At 35.9% G+C, this 25,180-nt stretch overlaps 1 protein-coding gene and 1 long non-coding RNA gene across 2 annotated transcripts in view; both read right to left on the bottom strand.

Annotated features, from left to right (window-relative positions):
• Nucleotides 1-5,748, bottom strand: part of LOC140161070 (uncharacterized) — a 37,350-nt gene extending 31,602 nt beyond the window's left edge. Inside the window, exons 1-2 of the mRNA XM_072184462.1 lie at nt 5,654-5,748; nt 3,471-3,654 (exon numbers count right to left, since the gene is read on the bottom strand). Coding sequence (XP_072040563.1) covers nt 3,471-3,570 — 100 coding nt within the window. The 5' untranslated portion in view covers nt 3,571-3,654; nt 5,654-5,748. The remainder of the gene's footprint in view (nt 1-3,470; nt 3,655-5,653) is intronic.
• Nucleotides 5,749-12,155: 6,407 nt separating this feature from the next.
• Nucleotides 12,156-21,111, bottom strand: LOC140167819 (uncharacterized). Its single transcript, XR_011861074.1, has 3 exons — nt 20,786-21,111; nt 14,265-14,334; nt 12,156-12,192 (listed from the first exon to the last, which is right to left on the bottom strand). It is a non-coding gene; the product is annotated as an uncharacterized lncRNA (long non-coding RNA).
• Nucleotides 21,112-25,180: the final 4,069 nt, after the last annotated feature.

Raw genomic sequence — 25,180 nt, 5'->3', positions numbered from 1 at the left:
ATTTGACAATGAAATGAATGTAAAAAGTCATGTTTTTCTTCGCTATGATATGAAAGTAAACTTATATAAAACATAGTGTACACCCACAAACATGTAAGAGAGAGAGAGAGAGAGAGAGAGAGAGAGAGAGAGAGAGAGAGCGCGAATTACAGTATTCTAAAGGCTGAAAAATACTAACCATGGAAAACTCATTTAGACTATTAGATCAGGGGCAACTTCTAGAAATGCCTTCAACATCTGAATTGTCAGAGCCAATAGATTGGAACAAATGCATTTTGTGCCAAAAAGCTGCTAACGAAACACTGCGATGGCCAGGTGATAATATAGACCCTGATTATGGTATTGGTTTGGTGTATGCTAACATCGCTAGTAATTTGGAAAAGTTTAAAGAACTAGGGGAACTTCCAGATAGTTTGAATTTAGAAGCGCTAGATGACGGAACAGGAATTGCTGCAACCCTGAAGTCCAATGTAGCCAAGTGGCACAAGCAATGCAAGTATAAGTACAATACCACTAAATTGAAGCGTGCAGAAAAGATAAAAATAAAGGAAAGTAAGAGTGAACCATACTTTAGTTCGCACGGACATGCTGAATCATTAACCAAAGATGTGAAATCGCTCTGTGATACTATGGAAGAGATGGACAACCCCTTTGAAGAACAGATCAGTGACCTCTTAATTCTTGATACAAGGGACATAGTATACGATGGAGTAGTGCACACAGTTCGCAACGTACAGAAGCTAGGAAAAGAACAGCACACCAGCTTTGTAGAATCGCGCCTTCACAACAGAACGGAGTCATTGTTCAGTCCACTGAAACGGAATAAATATCAACTGTTCAGTTGCCCTCAACCTGCAACGAAGTCTGATGAGAAGCAGAAGATTACATCACTGAAGAAGAATTGTGCCCTTTTTTTCAGGCTGTACGTGTCATGCCAAATCCGTCATGAGAATCAGAGTTATACACCATCATTATCCAAATTTGGAAATCTGCATTCAGGAACAAAGGCAGACCTAGATGTTTCCAAGAAACATATCCTCCTCCACCTGAAGAGGTCCCCGATGTAGACGCTATTCTTCTTGATGGTGCTGCAATCGTTAAAATACTGAAGCCTGGTCCAGCAAAAACCTTTAGTGAGTACTCAGAGCTTGTATTCTTGCCGTTTGTGCAGTCCCAGCTTAGGAATGCCAACAGAGTAGATGATGAATACATTCCAAATAGTCTCAAGGCAATGACAAGATAGAAGCGTGGAAAAGGTACAAGGAGACGTGTGCAGCCAGACACCAAGATACCAGGTAATTGGCAAGCTTTTCTACGGATCAACGAAAACAAGATGGAACTCTTTGCTTTCCTGGCTCAACAGTCTGTAACAATCCACACTGAAGGGAAAATAATCTCTACTTTTGGCAAATTGACCACACTGGATACCCCATGAGGAAACAGGGCGCTTGTCTCCTTGTACACACGAGGAAGCGGATACCAGGCTTCTGTTGCATGCAGCTGACGCTGCTGCTACTGGATGCCAGCGAGTCATGATACGTACTGTGGACACAGATGTGGTTGTATTGTGTACAGCTTTGTTTCCCCAAATTAATATTACTGAACTTTGGGTATTATTTGGCACAGGTAAGATAAGAATTGCAGACTCATACCAGCACACGCCATTGCCCAGAATTTAGGACCAGAGAAATCTATGTCTCTACTTATGTTTCATGGGTTCACCGGTTGCGATCAGGCATACTTCTTTCTTAACTGAGGAAAGAAAACGGCATGGCAAACGAGCAAGATCTTCACTGATGTTGTAGACTCATTTGCAGCTCTCAGTAGAGTTCCACCATCAGAGCAGGAGTTGAGTGATCACATGCCGACAATTGAGCGGTTTGTTGTCCTTATGTACGACCAGAGACAGAGCAAGTTCCTCTAATAGTGTTGATGATGCACGCAGAGAACTCTTCACTCAGAAGGGAAGGTCAGTTGAGTGTATCCCACCAACCTTGGTAGCGCTCTTCAAGCATATGAAAAGAGCAACATATCATGCTGCTTATGTCTGGGGTCAAGCCTTATTACGGGCCCCAGAGTTGCCGGACCCAGCTGAGTGGGGATAGACAAAAGAGACCTCTAATTTGTGGCAGCCTATGTGGATGACACTGCCTGAAGCTTGTAAATCTTACCAAGAACTTATCAAGTGCGGCTGCAATGTGAACATAGGGTGCCTTGGTCTGTGCAAATGTGTAAAGACTGGAGTCGCATGTACTACGTACTGTAAATGTCATGGGGACTGTGAACAACGGTAATTAGAGGTAGTCAATTTAGAGTAAAAATGAAGGCAGATGTTTTAAGCTACCTGTCTTTTTTATGCTCTGTATTAATTGAACTTGCCAGGTAATGACGTTCTTTACAGTTTAGGCCAGTTGCAAATGCAAATCAGTCATTTGAATCCTTTTTGGAATTTGTCGGCCATATTTCAAAGCATTTTGTTGTGTAGCCAATTAGTAAAGATGCCACTTGAACTGTGCATTTGACTATCGTAAGTTTCAAATTTAAGTTCCGTAAAAGATTATCAAAATTAGAAGTACTGTGATTTTCTGTAATAGTGGTGTCATTTTGAATCTGCCGGCCATGTTGTATTTTGAATTTTGTTTTTATTAGGCCAGTAAGTACAGACGACAAACTGTTCCTTTGAATCCATTGTAAGTTCCAAATAAATCCTCTGTAAAATGACTGACTTCATAAGTAACCGGCAGCCATTTTGAATTTGGCGGCCATGTTGGATTTTGGATGCATATTTTTACGTGATTTAAAAGTATAGATGCCAGACCATACATTAAGATATCATTTGTGTCAAATTTAAGCTCAGTAAAAGCTTTTATATTATAAAAGTACCGATTTACTGTTATAAAGGCAGCCATTTTGAATTTGGCGGCCATGTTGGATTTTAGATGCATAGTTTTATGTGACACATAAGTATAGATGCCAGACTATACATTTACATATCATTTGTGTCAAATTTAAGCTCAGTAAAAGCTTTTAAACCATAAAAGTATCGTTTTACTGTAATAGTGGCGGCCATTTTTAATTTGGCGGCCATATTGGATTTTGGGACAGAAATTGAGATGGCCCCGGATCAAAATTTGATTAGCATGCAAAAAGCTACTTTTGTACCAATTTTCATGCTTTTTACCCAAAATGAACAATTTTCTTGTATTGGAGCACCATTCTGCAGCACTATATTAGGGACAGTTTGTGTAGCTCAGTGTTCGAGCAATTGAATCATGTCTGTGGTTCAAGTCCCCGCACAGGCAGGGAGTGGCCTTGTTTTACCTGTTCTTTATCTTTAATTATATTTTCCATCTGTCAGTAGGCGTTTGGGGTTTTTGCTCGAGCCTGGTCTCATCAAGATCCAAGTGTGTCTCCACAAGAAACGATCGCTTAAACAAACAACCCCCAAACAAGCAAGCAAACAAACCTACCGCATTTGAAACTGATCTCGTAAATTCCTGAACGATTTCCGGAAACATTGATATCATCTGCTACAACTTCAGGGTAATCAGAAGCCGCTACATATTTCATTCGGTGCCGGAATTGTGTCTGAACCTGACCCTTCAGATGGTGTTCTTGCGATACATCTATCGCATTTTCACAATCTGGATATTTCTTGAAAGTAAACACAATAGTTCGTTTACATTAGTTTATATATTTTCATGTATATTATATTCGATGGCTCGAAGTTCTGATATTAGGCTAAAAAATTGTTATGTCTCAAAGCGCGCTCGTTATTCTTACCGTGTCCATGTCAGCTCATACGGCAATTTCATTTTTTTTTAGTTTTTGCCGTAAAATTCTGAGACAAATTTGGAAGAATAGTTACTTAATTCGATACGCGCATTGTTTATGTATAAAAGAATTGATATTTGTATTTCAAATGTGTAAATCAACCAATTAATTTTATCCTCTGTACTTTTTAACACTCGAAAAGGACATCTTAATTCAATTTTTTTTTTAAATCTTGAAAAAACCTCATTCTGCATTCTTTTTTGAAACTGCCATGGGCCTTGCGACTTTGCAAATTTTTAGCCTAACAGCAGGCTTGTCCAAGTTATGTGTGGTATGGTGGGGTGGGCGTGTGGGTGGGGGGTGGTGGTGCGTGTGTGTGTGTGAGAGAGTTATGTTTTGATACAATGGGCTTTTTCAAGTTTTCAGTTTTAGTTATCTATTGTTTTGAAACTAAACATCAAGCGATTAGAGTCATTAACAATGCTAGAAAACTCAAAAACAACCAAAGTTGAAATGAAATAGCTGGACATCAATTTTAGAGTAAAGGGGGTAGCTTGGTGCTCTCAATAAATAAAACAATAAGTCATCTGTGTTATTCGTTTTTATATGTTTATTCAATTTCACTGCTCTGCATTTTTCCCATAATTATATTATTAACGTATTATAGGCTATGCGTTTTTGAAACATGTACGTACACTACCAATGTAACTCGGGCGCAAATAATAGAGACCGTAAATTTTAACAAATCTTTAGTGAGTTGAACTTCTGCATTCAATTCTAATTCTATCCATAAAGATTTGATGACAGCCTCGGAAGGTTTTCGGTTTGTTTCAAAGACATAAAAGTTGTGTGACAATATCGTTGATAACAACTTCTGACGAGAGCTTATCCACTACAATGGGAAAACCCGTAGTCAAAAGCAAACCCCCGGGGTCACTCCCATTGTGGCCTGTACACCATCCGCGATAATAAAAACGCGTAAAAAGAGTAGTTTTTGGTGGGTAGGCACGATACGCGCGTAACGTGTTTAGGGTGTCAAAAACTTGAAATATTGGAAAAAAGGGTAGCAAACTTACATTGTTAATATACGCGGAAATGAAATTTAGGGTATGAAATTTGATGCAAGGAATAAAATCCCTATTAGGGTGTGAAAACACCTGTTTAGGGTATTGTTTTAGCCAAGGGTTAAATCCTTGTTTAGGGTGCTTTTCAAAACTTGATTATCGCGGATGGTGTACAAGCCACAATGGGAGTGACCCCCCCCCCCCCCGGGAGCAAACCCTAACTGAAATCAGAAACTTGAAAAGACCCAGTTCCTAATTTTAGGTTAGCTTTTAGTCATGTGTTTTGCAATTGATGAGACCAATATCTCGCCGGCCAGGAGTTTTAATTAATACATTTCTACTGCGTTTTTCATGTACAAACCGAACACTTTATAAAAGTGTTTTGGGATTGCCTTTTAGTCTCTTATGTAATCTTTCAATAAGGGCGAACGAATGGAATGAGCTAAAATTATGTTGAATCACAATAATATAAATTGTTTGTTTTGGAACCGGAAGTAGATTTGAGAGCTCATGTGAAATTTGGAAGGAGCTCACGTAGATAGAGGAGATAGTGAGATACATAGCTATATACGTTGAAATTAAAAACAGCAAGCATAAAAATTTATAATAGAAAATTCTTGGTATACGTATTACAAAGAAGAATCCGATTGACGACAGTTTTTATTGAACAATATACCCAAAATAAAAACAAGAAAAGTAAACATTTGAACAAGCCCACTATCTTTACTTAATAATACTTACAAAATGTTTAAAAATTGTATTTGAGTTCAGAAAAAAATTTAAAAAATATTTATTTATCGTTTACCATAGTTTACCTTTTTGAGCTCGTAGTAGTTCTCAGTGTCAGTGTCGGTCCAATCTGTCCATATATTATCATCTTCATGTTGTTCTCCACTGATAATATCTTTAACAAAATGAGACAGTGCCCCAAATTATGCTAATTGGTTAATTACATGATATAATCATCTCAGTAACCGATCAAAATAGAGCGTATGTCATGCCTTAATTGCACATAAGCGATGTTTTTAAATACATTTATGTCTTTGGTTTTAAAATTTAGAAGTTTCAGTTCAAAAGTTCAATGCAGTTTCTTGTAATTGTAATACTTATGGTATTTTTATTTGAATCGAAGTGTTTAAGAATGAGAATAAAGGTATTGTTTTTAGCCGCTGGAGTGCATCTATCGTCTCATATAACACGGGCGACACATTATTTTGGCGTAAAACAACTCGCCTTCGCCTTCGTTGTTTTTACTTAAAATAATGACGTCGCCCATGTTATATGAAACGATAGATGCACTCCAGCGGCTAAAAACAATACCTTTATTCTCTAATTGTTATCATTGAGCCAGGACTCACTGAATGCGATAAGTGGGAATTATGATTAAGTGTTTTTAAATAATCAGTTCTATTATCAAGGTTTTTATTTAAACTGCTGGAATTGAAGTGATTTAGACTTAGATTAGAGTTATTAAGATGTTTAGTGCGTTGTGTCATTACAGTTATAATTACATTTATCGTTGTTGTTATTTACTTCGTAATTTTTATTTGGTTCACCATCGTTATTATTGTTGTCGTTCAGATCAAAGGGATTTTTATGTTAAGGTTTTGTAGATGATCATATTTTAGCTGATTAATTTCATGCAAAATTCTGCATTGTCAATGATATGATTAAAGGGTAGAATCGATCCAATACAGTATTTACAATACCAGGGTTTGGAGATGAGAGTGGAATTCTCATCAAGGATTTTTAAACATTGATCATGAATTGACAGGTTTACCACAGCATGGGGGAACATAGATACACTTAGAATATACACTTACACATAAGATTAAATAATATGGGGGAAATATACCAAAAGAAAGCGGATAAATCGAGCGAGAAAAAAATAGGATACTTATAAATCCAAGCGAAGCAGAGCAAAAAAATTCATGTAAACAGAAAATCTATTAGACCATCGTATCAATCGCACAGCAATTCACAGCTTGGTGCATGGGTGGAGAGATGTGGTTCCACATACGATACATGTATAAACACATGAATAATGCACTAATGCAGCAGAATGCATGTCTGGTGATTATATGCCCTGCTACACAAGTAATAAGATAATAAAAAATAATGCAAGTGATAAATAAACCCATGGAGCTATTAAAGATCGAGAAGCAATAGATTATGTAACGCATTGTTCGCTTGTGCCGATTTGAAATCTGACAAGAAAGGTACCTTTTGTTTGGGACAAAGGGCTTCCGCCATTAAATCGGTAAGCTGACCCGACAGTGTATTAACGCTTTACCTAGCAGGCTACTGTCAATAAGTGATCAAACGAAAGTCGCGTGAAAGCGACTACTGGAACGAAAAGTACCTTTTGTTACCATAACACACAAGGGTGTGATTGAGTAGCCGTAAGCACAAAAGGCACATATTAGCCACTGATGTACAGTTCGTGATCACCCCACTGACTAAATAAATTGAATGCGTTTGCTGAATGATTACACATCAAGGCTGCCATGTCTGCATGTCTATAGACTGTATAATGGTAATAGCTACGTATACAATACTATACATGTAACAAATAATAAGTATACCTGTATAGGCCTATATAAAAGTTGTTTCACAACTTGACATTTTATTTTATTTTAAGCAGGAGATTGCCATAAACAGTGCCGTACTGAAGTGGCAGCTCTTCTGTGAGAGGTCTTGGAAGGGGATGAGGGAGGAATAGGTGAAAGAGGGGATATGAAGAATGAGAGGGGGACTGGATGAAGAGAGAAAGAGGAAGAAATGAAGAGAAATAAATAAATAGAAGTAAATAAATAGAAAGGTAAGGAAAATGATAGGAATGAGAGGGGACAAAAAGTAAGAGGGGATGGAGAAGGGAAGGGAGATAAGAAGAGGGAGTGATACTTTAGCAAGGAAAGAATAAGTACAGAGAAATGAAAAGAAAGGAATGACAAAATGTAGGCCTTATAATAATTATTATAGAAACTAAACACAGCCCCCCCACATAACAGCACTATAGGCAGCCATTCGATGATGTCAATGCCTTTATGCGTTACGTATTTAAAACGCCCAGTCAGATGTATTTTACACCTGCCAAGCACAAGTCACCCAATTTCGAAAATTAGACGTTGAATGTACACTCTCATGAATATTGATTGGCAACATTTTCCAATATGTCAGCGCTCAAATCGGACACAATAGAACAATATACCATTCAGTGCGTTGAATAAACCCATTAGCATGATTAGAGAGTATTATGGCAAATATGCGTAGTTACATGTTGGCAAAAGGGTTTAATAATCTTAATTATATAACTTCCTTTCCCAAATATTGACAAGACACGAATGTCAAATATGAATACGATATAGGAAGAATCTTGTAAATTGGGTTTTGAAGTGCTTTAATAGGTAGCTTTACAGCAAATTTCATGCCGATTTTGCTCAAATTTGACTGTGTGATGAATAAGATATGGCTATAACATTATATTTAAAGCATAGAGTGGCGGGTGTTTTGGGTCCTCAAGATAAAGTGATGCGTTTTGGGGGGACAGACTATGTAGCATTAAATTGAAATCACACAAACACAATTCCTGGTGTAGTTTACACATTACTTTATGCCAAAGAAACCATTTAACGTGGCTGTGTACTCTAGACGTTCTTTCTTTCGCTAAATTGAGCTTTTTTGATATGTATGTACTTTGTTATGTTTTTTATGAATACAAGAAAAGAAATACCTGATTTGTAAACTCCAACTGCACTATTTTATGGATTTTATTTCACTCGTGTTCGCAATTTTAAAAGAGAGAAAATTTTTGCTGTACCAGCGAAGTACACGCACAGATACGCTACGCATACCTGACGCTTATCTATTTACATGCGTGGCGCATCCTATGGAAGCACTAATTTCAAGTGGTGAAATGGTTTTAGCTGATAAAATGTGGGGGTTTTTTTCCAGATCTTTCCCCGATTTAGTATCAAGTTATGAATGGATTCGCTTTAACTTGTCAAGGGGCTGTTGATTTAAAAACGAGAACTAGGCTAATCCTAATAACGCTCAGAGGCTACTAAATTCAAGGGATGCCATCCGTATATGACGGGACAGGGATATGGAAAGAAGTCCGATTTTCGATGCAGGAGGAAAACCGGAGCACCCGGAGAAAAACCTGCGAGGACGAGCATGGATCGGCAACCAAACATGTGGCGCCGCGGGGAATTGAACCCCGGCCACAGCGCGCTGAGAAGCGAGTGAGACGACCACTACACTAACTCGCCCTCCCTATTTTGTGCAAATAGGCGTTTCTGAATATTAAAAAGTTCATCTCAAAAAATAAGGCCAAGATTAAGAAAAAAAAAAAAAACATTTTTGGAGATGATGTACAAACAAAATTCCCAAAAATTCACTTGTTTATGATTTTCTTGTAGTTTTTACACCAAATCTGTATTAATTTCATAGTCAGATTTCTTGATGTCTTGCCGTTAAAAATGTATACTTTTATGCATCTTGCGTGAATAATAATTATTACAAAGTTACTTTTACTACATACATGTTTGAGAGGACACAGCCACCTTAACACCGTGCAGCTTTGATTGAATTTTTGAATGTATCATTTAGTGCGAACCACCGTGTATTAGCCAATGTTGCTTTGCAACCAGATTTATTGAAATTAGACTTTCATATCCGAAAGCTATATTCTTGTAATAATATTTTCTTTAATTTGAAAGACAGAAATTTAAGAGGTATACCAACTCCAAGCTACACACCGCAACCATGCAGTAACGGAAAATAAAGGTAACATTATACCGCCACAGAATTTGCAATATTGTTTTTAGATCCTTTAAGTGCCTTTAATAACTTTCAACTGTTTATTTCAATAATTTTAAAGTTGACGTCAAATTTATTTCAATCATAATATTTGCATTTAACATCTATTTAACGTAATGGTAAAGTTAGTAAAAATATAATCTAACCTTTTGAAACAACAAATTCTTGAATTATGAAAAATGACAAAGCAGCCTGCGGCACAGACGATAGACTGGTCTAGTTTTGCACTCTAAGTATACTGAACATCATTCTTTTAGGCTATGACAACAACATTAATGTATTAATACTAATCTGCGTATTGCGCATACAATTCTGATTGCTTCGTATGCGATCTAGTGAAAATAAAGCGTTTCAACGTCTTATTTATATCTTGTCAACTGGCATGGGTTTCCATAGTCAAATAATGTTGATGGGTAATTATGTAAACCGAACCATGAATAGATTTACAGACCTCCGGAATCTAGATCACCTTTCAGCGTTGTAAGAAGATACTGTGGCATATCGGGAAATTTTATCATTTCATATCGTGGTACTGGAATAGGGAAAATATGGACTCGGTGCATGTATGTCATCACTCAGATTTATTTTGAGAGAGGTATAATGTGATTTAGTATTATCATTTATTTATTTCATTTTCTTATTTTTTATTTCAAATTTTCTTACAGCAACCCCATCACGGAAATATATATGTACGGGATTATATTATTCGCTTCTTTAAAAAAAAATCATGTTGAGCTTTTGTGCGCATTGTGTTTGAACTATTTATAATAATGGTTAATAGAATAAATTTTGAATTAACTGAAAATTGTATTTTAGATTCTGACTCAGTCATGCAGTTACGCTAAACACTCATATGTGAAGGGGAAATACATATGTTATAAATAGTGTATAAATATTAAAGGAGGATTTCGTGATCCTAGCATCCTCTTTTTATGACATGTTTCAGTACATATCCACGAAAAAAGCCTATTCCCAAAATTTCAGTTGATTCCGATTTTGCGTTTGCGAGTTATGCATGATTATGTGTTTTACACTGCTCCATAGACAATGCGTTGTAATTTCGTTCTGGTGCACCAGAACGAAATTCAAATTTCACGATATCTTAGATATCTTAGCTAAACGAATTCATCTGCAAGAGATATTTTGTACATAAACATTATGTAGCCAGAGGTTTCCAGCGATATAAAAATCTCAACTTAAACTTTCAACTGCACTCACCAGGTTATTTTCCCAAATATTTCAGAACCAACTGGTTCCTTCCTCAGTGGGTGATGGTGTGTGAGATGCTGCTGAAATCAGTGTTTCTAGAAGATCTTCTACTAGAGTTGCCAGTTGGTTTCACTGATTTCAGCAAGCTGTTGTAAACTGGAGATACCCCTGCGAGGTGTTGATTTTGGGCTGCGGGTTTCTCCTAATGTGGATCGCTTCGCGAATTTTCCTTGTATCGTTCCTGCTGTCCTTTTCCAAAATAGTAACTCCGCCCCAGTCAATATTGTGACCGGACTTGGTATGAGCAGATACAGGAGAATTGGCACAAAAAAGGAGCATAAATAACTGATTTATGCTCCTTATGTTTGAACTTGAGTTTCCTTCCGGTTTCACCAATGTAAACAGAGCTACAATCGGTGCATGGAATGTGGTATATAACTCCTGTTTGATCTTCTTTTTCAGTGGGGTCCAGTGCTACCAGATTCTTACGCAGCGTGGTGAGGGGTCTAAAGGTGGCAAAAACCCCATACTGCTGAAACACACGGCGAAGTTTCTCACTGGTACCCTTGACATATGGCAAGTTGATATTAGCTTTGCATTTGGTGTTAGCATTCGCCGCAGAAGAGTTATCTGTTTGTTTTTTCGGTTTGCGAGCTTTGTGAAATGTCCAACGCTCGTATCCACAATTCTTGAGCGCGGACTGCACATGCGAGATTTCTTTCTCTCTGTCTAATGGGTCCGTAACTGCGAAATCCGCCCGGAGGAACAAAGTCCTGATTACGCTCAACTTATGCTCTAGCGGATGGTGGCTGTCAAAATTGAGGTATTGGTCAGTGTGTGTAGGTTTACGATACACACTGACCCGTAAAGAACCGTCCTCGGAGCGCTTGACCAACGTATCTAAGAAAGGAAGCTGTCCATCCACCTCCGCTTCACATGTGAACTTTGCGAGTTGATATGCTCTGTGAATTCGCTGAAATGCTCCCGTTTAATAACTACGAACGTGTCGTCCACGTAGCGAAGCCACACTCTGGGTGGATGTGGTGCAGTTTCAAGGGCTTAGCTTTCAAACTGTTCCATAAAAGTAGTAGAAGATCTTCTAGAAACACTGATTTCAGCAGCATCTCACACACCATCACCCACTGAGAAAGGAACCAGTTGGTTCTGAAATATTTGGGAAAATAACCTGGTGAGTGCAGTTGAAAGTTTTAATCTTTTTACTTCTTGTTTACTACCTGCACATATGAACTTACACAACTGTATATGTATAAATATTAAAGAAAATCCTACCTTTTATACAATTCTCTGCTGCTTCGGCAACATACTGTGTGTAGCAAAATTTAGAAATATATTATTTTAACATGAAAGTTATGCTGTAATGCGCGGGTATTTTATGTGGCGCTTTTTAAGTCGCCAAGCCCAAATGGAAAACTATTATTTAAACCTTGTCTTACGACCTTTCATCCGGAAGGCTAAACGCCAGTATACAAATGACCCGAGATAATCGTAGACCAACCTTTGCGATCAAACAGAACAATCATATTATATCAATGAATATCGGGGATAGGATGGGGTGGTGATTTTTATGTTTGATCTCAAGAAATTATTCCAAGGGGCATTGATTCTAAACTTGGTAGTTTTGTTTTCATATTTAGCTAATCATCCGGTGAAACTATGAATCGCATGTTTGTAGGATTATTTAGCGAAGGCGTGCTAATTTGCAGATTTATTAATGGCTCGTTTTCAAAATAGTAACACGCATCAAAAACTGAAAGACCATGACTTGAGCGAAAAAGTTGTATATCAACCTTTGTTCAGCGTGTGTTGCTATTCATCGAGTTTCGAGTTTCGAGTTCGAGTTTCGAGTTTCGAGTTCGAGTTTCGAGTTCGAGTTTCGAGTTCGAGTTTCGAGTTCCAAATTTCGAGTTTTGAGTTACAAATTTCGAGTTTCGAGTTAGGTTTTTCGAGTTTCGAGTTAGGATTTTCGAGTTACGTTTCTGAGGTTTTTAGTAAAAGTGTAATAAAATCAGAAACTAGTTGAACATTAAAAACAACGCTAAACGAACACGGAAAGTAGAACAGTAGTTAAAATATTACACGTTAGACTTGGCGAAATATTACAAGCCTTATTCGGTGTAACGTTTATGAGATAAAATTGACAGAATGTTAAAACACAATTTAGCGCAGAGCTACGCGAAACCAAGGAAGTGCCAATATTTAAGGGAAAAATGCATATGTGATATATGGCGAATATATTGTTTAAAAAATCATTAAAGTTACATATTCTAATTTTTGAAATTGACCTAAATGCTTGTGATATGGTGAAGTATGTCAAACATCGATCGGATGAATTGATAAATCGGTATATATGTGACGTGTCATGTCAACATGAGACACTTTTGGGCAGGATCGTAAATGGAGAAATAGCCAAAAATCTGCCCGGGGTGATATTTTCACAATTTGGGTTTGTTGTGAATCTGTGATGTTATTTATGTTTAAAATATTGTCTGATAGTTTCAGACCAGAATATAACTGGCATCTTGTATTTTTTTAGACATTTTTCAAGGTAATTCCTACTCTTAACATTGTCAATAATATTTTTAAAGGCCGATATCTCAATTTCCAATTTTATAATATCCTAACTTACGAACTCAATATCTTCGCTTGGGAATGTCCGATTTCATTGGAGAAAACGACGTTGTGGAGCAAAATATCTCTAGACTTTTAATATGTAAAAACCTCACAATTGAAAACCTGCCCAAAAGTGTCTCCTTTTGACATGACACGTCACATATATATATATATTTTCGTCGAATATCAAGTGAGTGTTGAATTGAGCCTTCGTCAAATGACATTATATTTTTACTTATAATAAGAGTTATTTTTGAAACTATATTCAAGCCCTATACTCGTGAAGGGTAGTAAGGTGGAGCGTGTGTCTTCATATGAATATCTTGGAACTATGATTGATGACAAACTTAACTCGATATATTGACATTTTCGAGTTATAACTCGAAAAAGTCAAAATATCGAGTTAGGTTATTATCATGTTCATTGAGCTAAATAACGTTATTATTTCACTTTAAATGTTATATTTAGTAGTAATGAAAAAACTCGAAAATAATAACTCGAAACTCGAAATTTGTAACTCGAAACACGAAATTTGTAACTCGAAACTCGAACTCGAAACTCGATACTCGAACTCGAAACTCGGTAAAATAGCAACACACTTGTTCAGCAGTTAATAATAATAATAATAATAATAATAATAATAATAATAATAATAATAATAATAATAATAATAATAATAATAATCGCTACGATAATACGATATAATATGATATACATACATACATACATGATTAGACTAACATCAATAATGCATTATCTACTTACGTTTGAGCCATTCAACAACAGCAACAAGTTGCACACGGTGAACCAACGTGACATTTTATTGTATGCAGTTCTGCGGATTAAAGAAAATATCTATAATTTTGAAATACATATAAATAACATAAAACCATGTTGCGTTAGAGCTATTTGGACATTATGTGATGTGAAAACCCTTCACATGTCACATTATCCTATATAGATAATATGGGCTAAAAAGAAACTATTTCTTTATGTTTTTCACTCCTTTGCTCATAACTTTCAATGTTGAAAATGATGTATAAAATAACAAATTATGTACAAAATACAATTCTAAAAAAGTTCTATATTTCCATACTTGTTTCTACAAACCTCAAGAATTAAAATGTCACCATGTGAAGAGTTTTCACTGATCAATTCACATACTGTATTTGCGCCATTCAAACATTATATTATATTTATTTATATCCAAATACATGCACATAAGTTAAAACAGCAAAATAGAATTAACATAAGATTCAGGAGACGCTACAAAAGGCAAAAGCCTGAGTTGCACATCCTTAAAAGAAATATTAGGCGACTGAGAAAACCTGTTCTACGGGCCCGACTTACCCAGATGTTCATATTTTAGACTTTGTTAATTTGCTGTATGCATATAAAATCAGCCGTTTTACCCATTCGTGAAATTGTGGAATAACAAAAGATACAATACATTGTATTATTATTATTATTATTATTATTATTATTATTATTATTATTATTATTATTATTATTATTATTAGTGTTATTATTAGTATTATTATTAGTGTTATTATTATTATTATTATTATTATTATTATTATTATATTATTATTATTATTATTATTATTATTATTATTATTATTATTATTATTATTATTATTATATATTTGTACAGACAATAATTCTCATTGTCATTTAGAAACTCCCACACTCCATTGACTGAAATGATGCATAATTGACACTTCCTAAATTTAATGATGGATCACTTTAATATTCCAGATCAATACTGTAATGTGTCTTTCATCTTAAAAACGAAACGTGCCTGGTAAGGCTGCTGCAATGCATGTCAGCATTATATTCAAATTAAGACGTATCAAGTAGATTAAACTGGTACATGAATTGTATGGATAAAGATATGCAAATCATTTCAGTCAGTAACATGTGTTATGACTTGGATATAATTTATTTCAGCAATTCTGAAAATGTCATTACAAATTACAAGAATTTTTAAAACTATTATATAATAATTTTATCTTATATTCATGCTTCATGAATCTCATAATGATCTGCGGATGGTGAGTTGCAATACAGACCGCAAAGCTTTATTATACACTACGGTTGTTTGATGTGATCATCTATATAAATAAAAGGAAGTCGCTAAATCTTGTGCACAAATAGACTCAGAGATGATTTCACTTTCAGCTCTGATTTATTCGTACATTGATCGGGTACATATTGCCATTAAACCATCTGAGGGTCATTTTTGCAAAAATTGATGGTAACTAAGAGAATAACATAAAAAACTGGTGTGTTGCTATGCAAAATCGCATGCAGTGGCATTGTGGGTAATAAGGACAGTGTGAATCGCGTAGTATAAATATTTACATTCAAAAACCATACGCAGAGCAACATTGCCCCGTTTTCTGCCAACTGCGAGGTGGCCAAGAAATGATTCAGGCTATCTAGATGCGCAACAACGCATAATTTATGAATGATCTTACGAGCTTTTCGCCCCTACGCAGAGCTACGCGCCCCATTTTCCGCCACTGCATCGAGGTTGGCAGCCAAGAGATTAAGGCTACGACGCGTGAATCAGGAGACCCGAGGTGGAGGCAGTCAGTGTACAATTTCGTTATTTATTCTAGGCCTATGAAACGTCGTTTAGTTTTACAGCCAAATTCATACGGGAGATTGAGGAATATATACGGGATGTGCATTTGGTTGAAAACGGCCAAGAAATATGGTTAAAACCGGGTGTTTTTTTCCCGGGCTTTTTATTGTCGAAACTCAGTGGTAGCGCGTACCGTAACTAACTGGCAGTGCGTTGGCGTTAGTGCGTTGGCGTACAAGGGATGTGACGCGCACGCACGGGGCGCATATGCATAGGCCAACTTTCCGTGCCAGAGAAAAATAATTCATGAAAAAGGAAGCTAAAATAATGAGAACATAGGCCTAAATGCAAATGGGAAATCACACGCTAAGCAGGAAATATGAAAACTGGAAACAAAAATGTAAAAAAAAAGCCAAAGCTAAAAGGACAAACGTAAGAAAGGGTAGATTTATAAAATAATAAATAATAATAAATAACATCAATAAATAAATAACATGGAAACAGAAAATAACAGCATATATTTATTGGAACAAATTAAATAGATATATGTAGAAGAAACTGAAAAGGTTACAGTAACTAAATGAAACGGGAGCAAAATAAAGAAGGAAAGAAACTAATCAGCAAACGTAAGAAAAAAAAAGCTAAAATTATATTAAAATTAATCAGGAAATATAAGAAAAAAGAAGCTAAAATAATGAGAACAGAATTAAATAAATAACATGGAAACGGGAAATCACAAGCTAAGCAGCATAAAAATTAAAAGAAGCTAAAAGGGAAACGTAAGAAAGGACAGATTTGGAACATAATGGGAATGCTGTTAGGCCTAAATAAATAAATAACATGGAAACGGAAAATCACAAACTAAATAGCAATATTTTTTTAAATGGGAACAAACTAGGCCCATGTAGAAGAAACTGAAAAGAAAAAAAAAGCTAAATGGAACTGCCAGAAGGGTCAGGTTTAGAAAAATAAAATTTACTTTTTCAATGATTCTACTTTTCAGTAATTCCTCCTGTTTTAGTGATCGCTCCCATTTACTCATCTAGCGGGGACCCGCGCGAAGCGCGGGTATCCCGCTAGTTTATTAATATTTCTAACAACACATTACCATAATGTTCAATTCGAGACCTGAATAATACCAACAGCTATCACACTAATAAACTGTACATACACATTTATTTTGTAGCAATTTTTAACATAGATTTTCGTTTCTGTATCAAATTATTCATCTTTTCTGCTTCTTTATGGTAATTTTAATTCTATAAACTATGCATTTCTGTGCAAATTGAGGGCGCTATTTATATATAATTTAAATTTAAATTATCCAAATACCTTATATTTCATGATAAAAGGTTTTTTGAAAATTCCACTTGTAAGTCTGTTTGCTGATGCTCTAATATCATTTTACAAGTGTCTATACCCCTTAAAAATGACTCAGTTTTACATGCCATCAAACAACCGTGACACAAAGATAAATATGTGTCACAATTAGCTCTGATGTTAGACCTCATGTTTTTAAATTGATTGAAAAGTAAAGAAACGGTGATCTATATATTAAAAACCAAGGAAGTAACGAAATCAAAAGTTACATTTTATGTTCTTATCAATGGAAAGCTGGGCGCTGGTTTTAATGTGCTAGTCAATGGAAGCACGGCGCTGGTTATCTTGTTCGAGAACGATTTGTGCAAATGGAGCAAACTGGAACTTTTTAATTTGCATATGCCTTGGGTTTTGGATCATCGTGTTTTTATTTCTTGAATGATTTTAACAAATGGGCCGATGAATATCTGTCTTTGTTTAAGATATACAAGTGTAAAAAATAACTGGTACCTTGCTGTATACAATTCCTTTAAAGCGATTTTCAGTGATCACATTATATCATGATTTGAGTCAACAAATGAGGTAAAACAAGGACAATTGTTATTTCCTTTTCAGCGCCTATAATTATCGTCAATACCGTATATTAGTTCGGCGAATAGCGAAATACACACAGTTTATACGTCACTAATTCAATGATACACATACACGTGACGTGTCAGCCATCACTCGATATCCGGATTTATTTAAAAACTCCAATTTTACTGTAATTAAAGCACTGAAGGCTCGCGGTATTGGGCAATACAACCATGCAAAAAGTATAAATTCGAGAAATATTGAGGGCGTCGCTGTTGGAGAAATCACACATCATGGCTTTTTTAATCAGCTCTTTTGAATTTCTGGAGGCCGTAATATGACGTCATGCGTTACTTTTCTTAACAATTCTGTGAAGATTAAGCAACGATTTCAATACCTGATATTTTATATGTTAAAGCTGACAGTAGATATCATAAATTCACTGCCATAAATGTGTCCCGTCATGACATAAAAATGATAAAGTCTTCATTTGATTTAATAATTTCCCAGTCATATTATTTCATGGTAACGCCATATGTCCCCGTATGTTTCCAGACACATGACATTTCCCACGGTGAAACGATTCGCTGGTTATTTTAATAACGAATCAGTATTAAAGCTGTTCAACTATCTAGGGCCTTCCATTATTTTTTATCACACTTGATGCTGTGACATTGGGACTCATTTTTTTTAATTTTCTTTTTTCTTTTTCAAACACATTACACTAATTAGATAAAGGGTGAGAAACAGATCATTACAAGAAATAATGGGCGTATTGTTCAGAACTGGGGAGATGTTAGTTGGTGTGAGGTTGAGACCCCGACTAACATCGAACCAGTTCGGAGCGACATGCCCATTCTTTCTAGTAATGGTCTGTTTTGAGCAGGTTATCTTACATACATGTATACGTCGAGCAAATTTATCATTTTTGCACCAACTTTATAGTTCACATATTTAATGTTAAACTGTAATTTTTTGAATTGAAAACATTACTAAAAAATGCTAGAAGTCAGCATTCTCAATCCAATTACAGAATTGAGCTCAATCTCATTGAAATCTGTATTTGAAGTAGTTAGGTAGTCAATCATCTTCTGATTTATTCCATATATTCTTATAAATTACAAAATAAAGGGTAATGCTCTATCCATCACGTATTAGGCCTAGATAAAGGGTGAGAAACAGACCATTATCAGAAATAATGAGCGTGTTATTCACGACTGTTCAAATGTTAGTTAGCTTGAAGTTTCGACCCGCAGTGCTGAACAACAGGACTATTATTTCTAGTAAAATTAAATTGTGTGCACAGAAATACGTAAATATAATAAACTGCTCAAAAAAGTATCGCTACACTTGAAAACGTCGCCACGATTTATAACCCGAATAAGTATAGAGCAAATTAATGAACTCACTGAATGCAGTATTTTATACTTCGGATTTTGATCCCTTGCTCTTCGCTCTGCGTTCTTAATGAAGTTACAAGCATTTCAATGGTAAAGGGTCGGATCTCAAACGTTTCAGTAGTCCCTATGCAAAGGATTCTGTACAGATTACTAGATGAGTATCCAGTGCAGATGATGCTTTATTGTGCGAGCCTTTATCATTCAAATTTAAACCATTATGTTTGCCAAATGGGTGATTAATCGATGAAAAGGAGTGTTAATAAAAGAAAATGTAGTTGATCTCATTGGGGAACGAGGATCAATCTGGATTCGCAGTGCTACTGCCATCGCGGCTGGATTTATTCTAATGCAGGAAAATTGGACACCACACAGAGCCAGAATAACGCAGGCCTTTCTTGACACCGGGGGGAATAGAAACCTTTTGGCCTTCAAAGATTCCAGATTTGGACCCAATAGAGAACCTATGGGACACTCTGAAGAGAAAGGCTAACAATGCCATCAAGCGCAACCCACGCCGCATCAAAGAACAGCATTGACCAAGATTAAATGTAAGGCATCTCGTCAGTTTGTCTGTTTAACCAGTCGGTCCAGGTAGACACACACTTGGGGCCTTATGGGACCAGGCTCAAACCAAGCTTAAAATTTGGTATGGCCTGTATGAAGAGAAAAGGCGAAAGAAACAGAATGAAGAAAAGAGCAAGAAAAAGAAAGGCCACGAGAAATAAGACATTGGGAATTCTTATTCCGTGCCCTGATGCAAAGGTTCTGTATGAACCGTGGTGGTGGACGCACTTAGCATTGAATGAAGGATAGACTGAAGTAAATACCCTTTTGCTTTTTAAATCATCGCGACTTTTTCAAGTGTTGTTCAAATTTATAACATCTTCTTCATTTAGTGATTACCTTTATTGAACCAGTTTACTTCCATCTTTTTATCATTTTTTACTCCCAGTCACCTTTATTTAGTTAATTAAGAATTAATTATTTGCTTTTTAGCAAATAATGCATTTACCTAAATTTTCATAATAAATCAACAACTTAGCCCCCCCAAAAAAAAAGTGGCGCATGCGACTACCGTAAAACCTCGTCTATAGGCATATAGATTGTTTTCCAGGAAAGCTAAATTAATACGAAACAGCCGTAAATATGACAATACAATACATTGGTTTTTACAATAGTACTTACTTGTAGATACTTGTATCGGTAATTTATTTGTTCAAACTCCTTAATGTTATAAGTTTGTCGACGGACGGCGCTTGTATTAATTTAGCTTTAATCTAAAGCACTCTATATGCTTGTAGACGAGGTTTTACGTTATTGCACTGCCCAACGACTTTATATTTGACAGAACACAACAAATCCAATAAAAGGTTGATTTATTTGCCTTTTTGAAAAATACTTACCCAATGATGCTATAGATTTACAAATCTGTCATTGGAAATTCATCCACTTCAGAGAACACTGATTTCTCTTTACATTCTGCTCAAATATAAACCATATCCACGTCAGAATAAATTTGAGTTAGAATCCCCCTTGCCTTATTTTAGCTGCTATTCTGTGAAGTTTGTGCACTTTTCTGTAATTAAATGAAAACAAGTAGGCCCTATAGGTGTAAATTATTCCGTGACTATTAATAGGTGTACATTATTCCGTGACTATTCACATGATAAGTTGAGATTAACATCCAGAACAATTGTCGCTACGATCTCTCTATATCATCTTCACCTAGATCATGTCGTGCTGAAATAACAGCTTACCAAACCTTTATATTAAAACCTAATATTAAAAATGAGTGCGATTAGAAAACCATATGTTCGTATCCTTTTTCTAATTGTCACCTTAGCGTGAAGAATGCGAGCGTTTGGTAAGCATCAAATTCTAGCATGATCATTGGTTCCGCGACATGAGTCCCATACTAATGATCTATATTACCATCTCCTATGTCAGGGATATAGTAACACAGACTTATTTGTTGGATCTAAAATAAGATGCTGCAGTTGTTGCTGAGCAAGATATTCTAAAAGTGTAATTGGCCGAATTCCGTTTTAATAATTGAAATAATTGAAGGCCCAACTATGTGGTTAATAAACATTGACTTTACTTAGGCCATGATTTTGGGGCTAATATTCTTAACTGTTCGTCAAAAATACGCATTTGTTTTATTTTAACGCAATTAACTGATTTTAAAGCTCTTTCAGTTGATAGAAGATAAGATTTAATTAATATGATGCTTAATAGCCTTATACCCCGTGATAATTAGCCCTAATAAGAAAGTAAGAGAATTACAACTAGAATTACAACTATAATGATGTATATATATTCATATAAAAAGAGCCTGTTTGGTAAAAACTTGATGTGTACAGATGTATATTAAGTTTTTTGGGGTAGTATGAGATAAATTTGACATAGGAGTGGTATTACTTTAGTTGAGAAAAAGGGTATAGATAATTTTTGAAATTCCCTTTTTCATAGAGTTGTTGAGATTCGTCCAAATAAGGCACGTCATTCCTTCAGACATGGAACTATAGTTTCCCATCTCTATTAATAGCATTAGGGCCTGTTGCTTCGTGAAACAGAGACATAATAATCCACAAATTATTCTGCTACATGCGCGTATTTTGGAGGGGGGTTCTGAGTTGACATTCTGAAAAAGGTTTTGATAATTTTAATTAAACATAAAATTTTTTTCTTTTAGGTCGGTAACGCTTATAATCTTTATTTATTTATTTTATTTTTTTAATTTGCTGTTCAATGAAAAAAAAAGGGTCAAACTTTTTTACCTTCTCCCGCCCTGGTAGGAGCGGCCAAAGTACGCCTCTGTGCTACATACGTGTAGCATTCAACAGGGCCGAACTCTAGACATAGCAGCCAGCTAGACACGTTTTTCTGGCCTATGTAAACGGGATACGATAGCCATGCATTTAATAGCTTGCTGGAGTTCGTCTGTGTTTGCACCTCTGATGAACTGTCTATAGACGTTGCAGATACATATTACTTTTTTAACAATTTGCCGTTTGATAAACGTGATAAAAGAAACATAGTGCAGTTATGCTGCACAGCAAACATGATGCGACCATTGCAGTACTTTAACCTGGTTAACAGGAAATTACTCCAGCCCGTCCTCCACTTTGAATGGTGGACTGCGCTTAAGCCTTATGCCCAAATATGGCACTTGCCAATCAATAATCACCCCCTGACTCGCTCCACTGACCAAAGTTATGGATAGATATGGGAGTTGTTTTTGCCGTTATCTGTCATTTAATATCAGGTAGGTACGAGCATTTGCAGATGCCCCACCTACTCAGTTTTTTAGCCTACATGTAATGTATACATTTAACATTATTCTTGATTGACAGCAAATACAAAAAATATCCGTCAAGTGATTTAGCTTTAATGCCCTCACAAGAGAGTGGTTCACAAGTGAGTGATAGTCACTAAAAGTTGCATGCCGTGCCATGCCGTGCCCTTCCTTGCAAAAACACCAAAGTGCGAATATTTCCAAACATCTAAAAATTTAGGACATGTTACAAAACTATATTTTTTACACAGTGACGTTAACTAGGCAATGCCCTTTACCTCTAACATACACTGTTTGTAGAGGTCACACGTCAATGGTGAGAGCACTGTGTATTGTGTATAGGAAAATGAACAGTAACTGAAGTATGAAAAGCCTACTTGCTATCCTTAATCAGGCCGCAAAACAAGAATGGTACATGTACCACCATTTTTTATCGTTACATATAAAGTATAGAACCTAGGCCTTTGTAATATTTACTAAATTATGCAAAATTTTATTTCACTTAATTAAAATTTTACATAATTTTATAAATAGCCTATTATTAATTAATATTAAATTGTAACAGTTATTTTTTACCCCTGTATAATCCTAAACAAAGACAGATATGTCATAATTAGAAACAACGCTAAATAGCGCCATCTTTTGGCTTCGGATATAAAACCTCAATTCGTTGAAGGGCGCATTACATCAAATCACTGCGCGAAAGGTGCAATGGTGCACAGTGTCAACACCCTGTATTATCAATATTTTTTTCCATAAAGCTCCATACTCCGTTGAAATCAATATTCTATTATTGACACAGATAAAGAAAGTTTACATATGCATTGTGTTATAGGACTTGCACCTGGAACTTAACTGAATGGGCTAAACGTGTTCCTTTATTGTAATTCTCAAAATTAAATATATCACAATTTTTACGAGCGATTTAAAAATCTTTACGGACAAAATGCAGTAAAACATATACACAACAAATAGCAGTCGCCGCTAATTAGTGTATTGCATTTCAAGTAAGTGTACTGGTAATGGGCTATTCCAGAAAATAGATGCACACCCCCTATAGAGGAGTTCGGATATCCGGACTTTTTGTCCAGTCGTGACTGTTGGAAATCCAGACATTTAAAGTGCCCAAAGGCAAAAAAATCCGGCAGAAAAATAGTTTAAAATCAGAAATCCTCAATTTGAGAGCTCATTTTCAACATTTCCGTGATTTTTCCATCATTTTATTGGATTTCCAAGCTTTTTCCAGTAACATTGGCAACTGGAAATCCAGTCGTTTTCAGAAAGCAGACTTGGAAATCCGGACATTTCATTGATTGAAAATTTACTCCTCTATAGGGGGTGTGCACCTATTTTCTGGAAAAGCCCAATCAAAACCCTGGTTTTACCTGAAAACAAATCGATTTTTCTTGTAATAGCAACATCATATGGGGTACTAGAGCATGCACAAATCGTAATAATGTGTAGAATATAGAAACTCTGTCGTATTTCATAATGATAGTCATGGTATGCTTTAATATCCTGAGTCGCTCGGCCTATCTCGAACAAAATCGCCATGCGTAGCTGTTGAAAAACGAGAGTATTCGCTGTACTATCACTGCAATTTTTGACACGAAGATATAGGGATGATGACAATGTGTGGTGATGAGTTCCGGTTAAAAGTAAATGGCTACTTGAGACAATGTGGTGTCCATGTTTTTCGTGAGGTTGGCATGTTCTGATTTAAATGAAAGATGCTAACCTATTAATGACTAAAATAGATATGAAATTATGCAAAGCGATTTCACAAGAAAAGTACTACGAATTACTGCTAACGCAACATATTTTAATGCTAGTTTGGGCGTTGAAAAAGCGGCGTCGCTTTTCAACATTTTTTAATAAAAAAACTTTATCTATAAAGTTCCCTAACATTGAAGCTTAAGTGAAATTTCAGTCCTTAATTAATACAGGGATGACGTAAAAAAAGTGAAAAATATTGTCACGCCATGTAGAAAATGCCGCTTAAAAAAGTTGATTTTTACGTGCTTTTCAATGGAGAAGTTAGAGAGATTGCGGAGAGGCGTTCACTGCAAACGCCATACGGGTTACGGATTTCTGCATTTTGCGGTAGAACGTCATAGTCCCGTTCACATCCAAAATAGCCTCCTACACAGCCAGTTTGTGTCGGTCCTAACGCTCGTCGTTCCTAGTATGTTCGTGATAGCCGCATAGAGTCTGAACCAAGACTACGTGTAAACGCAATTGCAATCATGATGGCGCTATGCTGAGACAAATAATCTAAAGGTAATAGGAAGCACCCATTGATTCACCTTGGGTGCATCGAACCAGAGAAGATTATCTTCTTTCATCGAACTACTTTCCTCTGTATTGATATGCAAATACGACTAGCTGTATCTATAATGTTCTAAGCATTCAGTCCAGATTAGCGATATTTGAGTTTTGGAAAATGAGTATAGGCCTATGTTCACACGTGTATGCTATTTGTCTAAATAATCTAAACAGA

The sequence above is a fragment of the Amphiura filiformis genome, chromosome 1 (assembly GCF_039555335.1).
Source record: "Amphiura filiformis chromosome 1, Afil_fr2py, whole genome shotgun sequence".
NCBI lineage: Eukaryota > Metazoa > Echinodermata > Ophiuroidea > Amphilepidida > Amphiuridae > Amphiura > Amphiura filiformis.
Note: the sequence above shows the minus strand (reverse complement) of the source record. Positions and strands in the feature narration are given on the sequence as shown.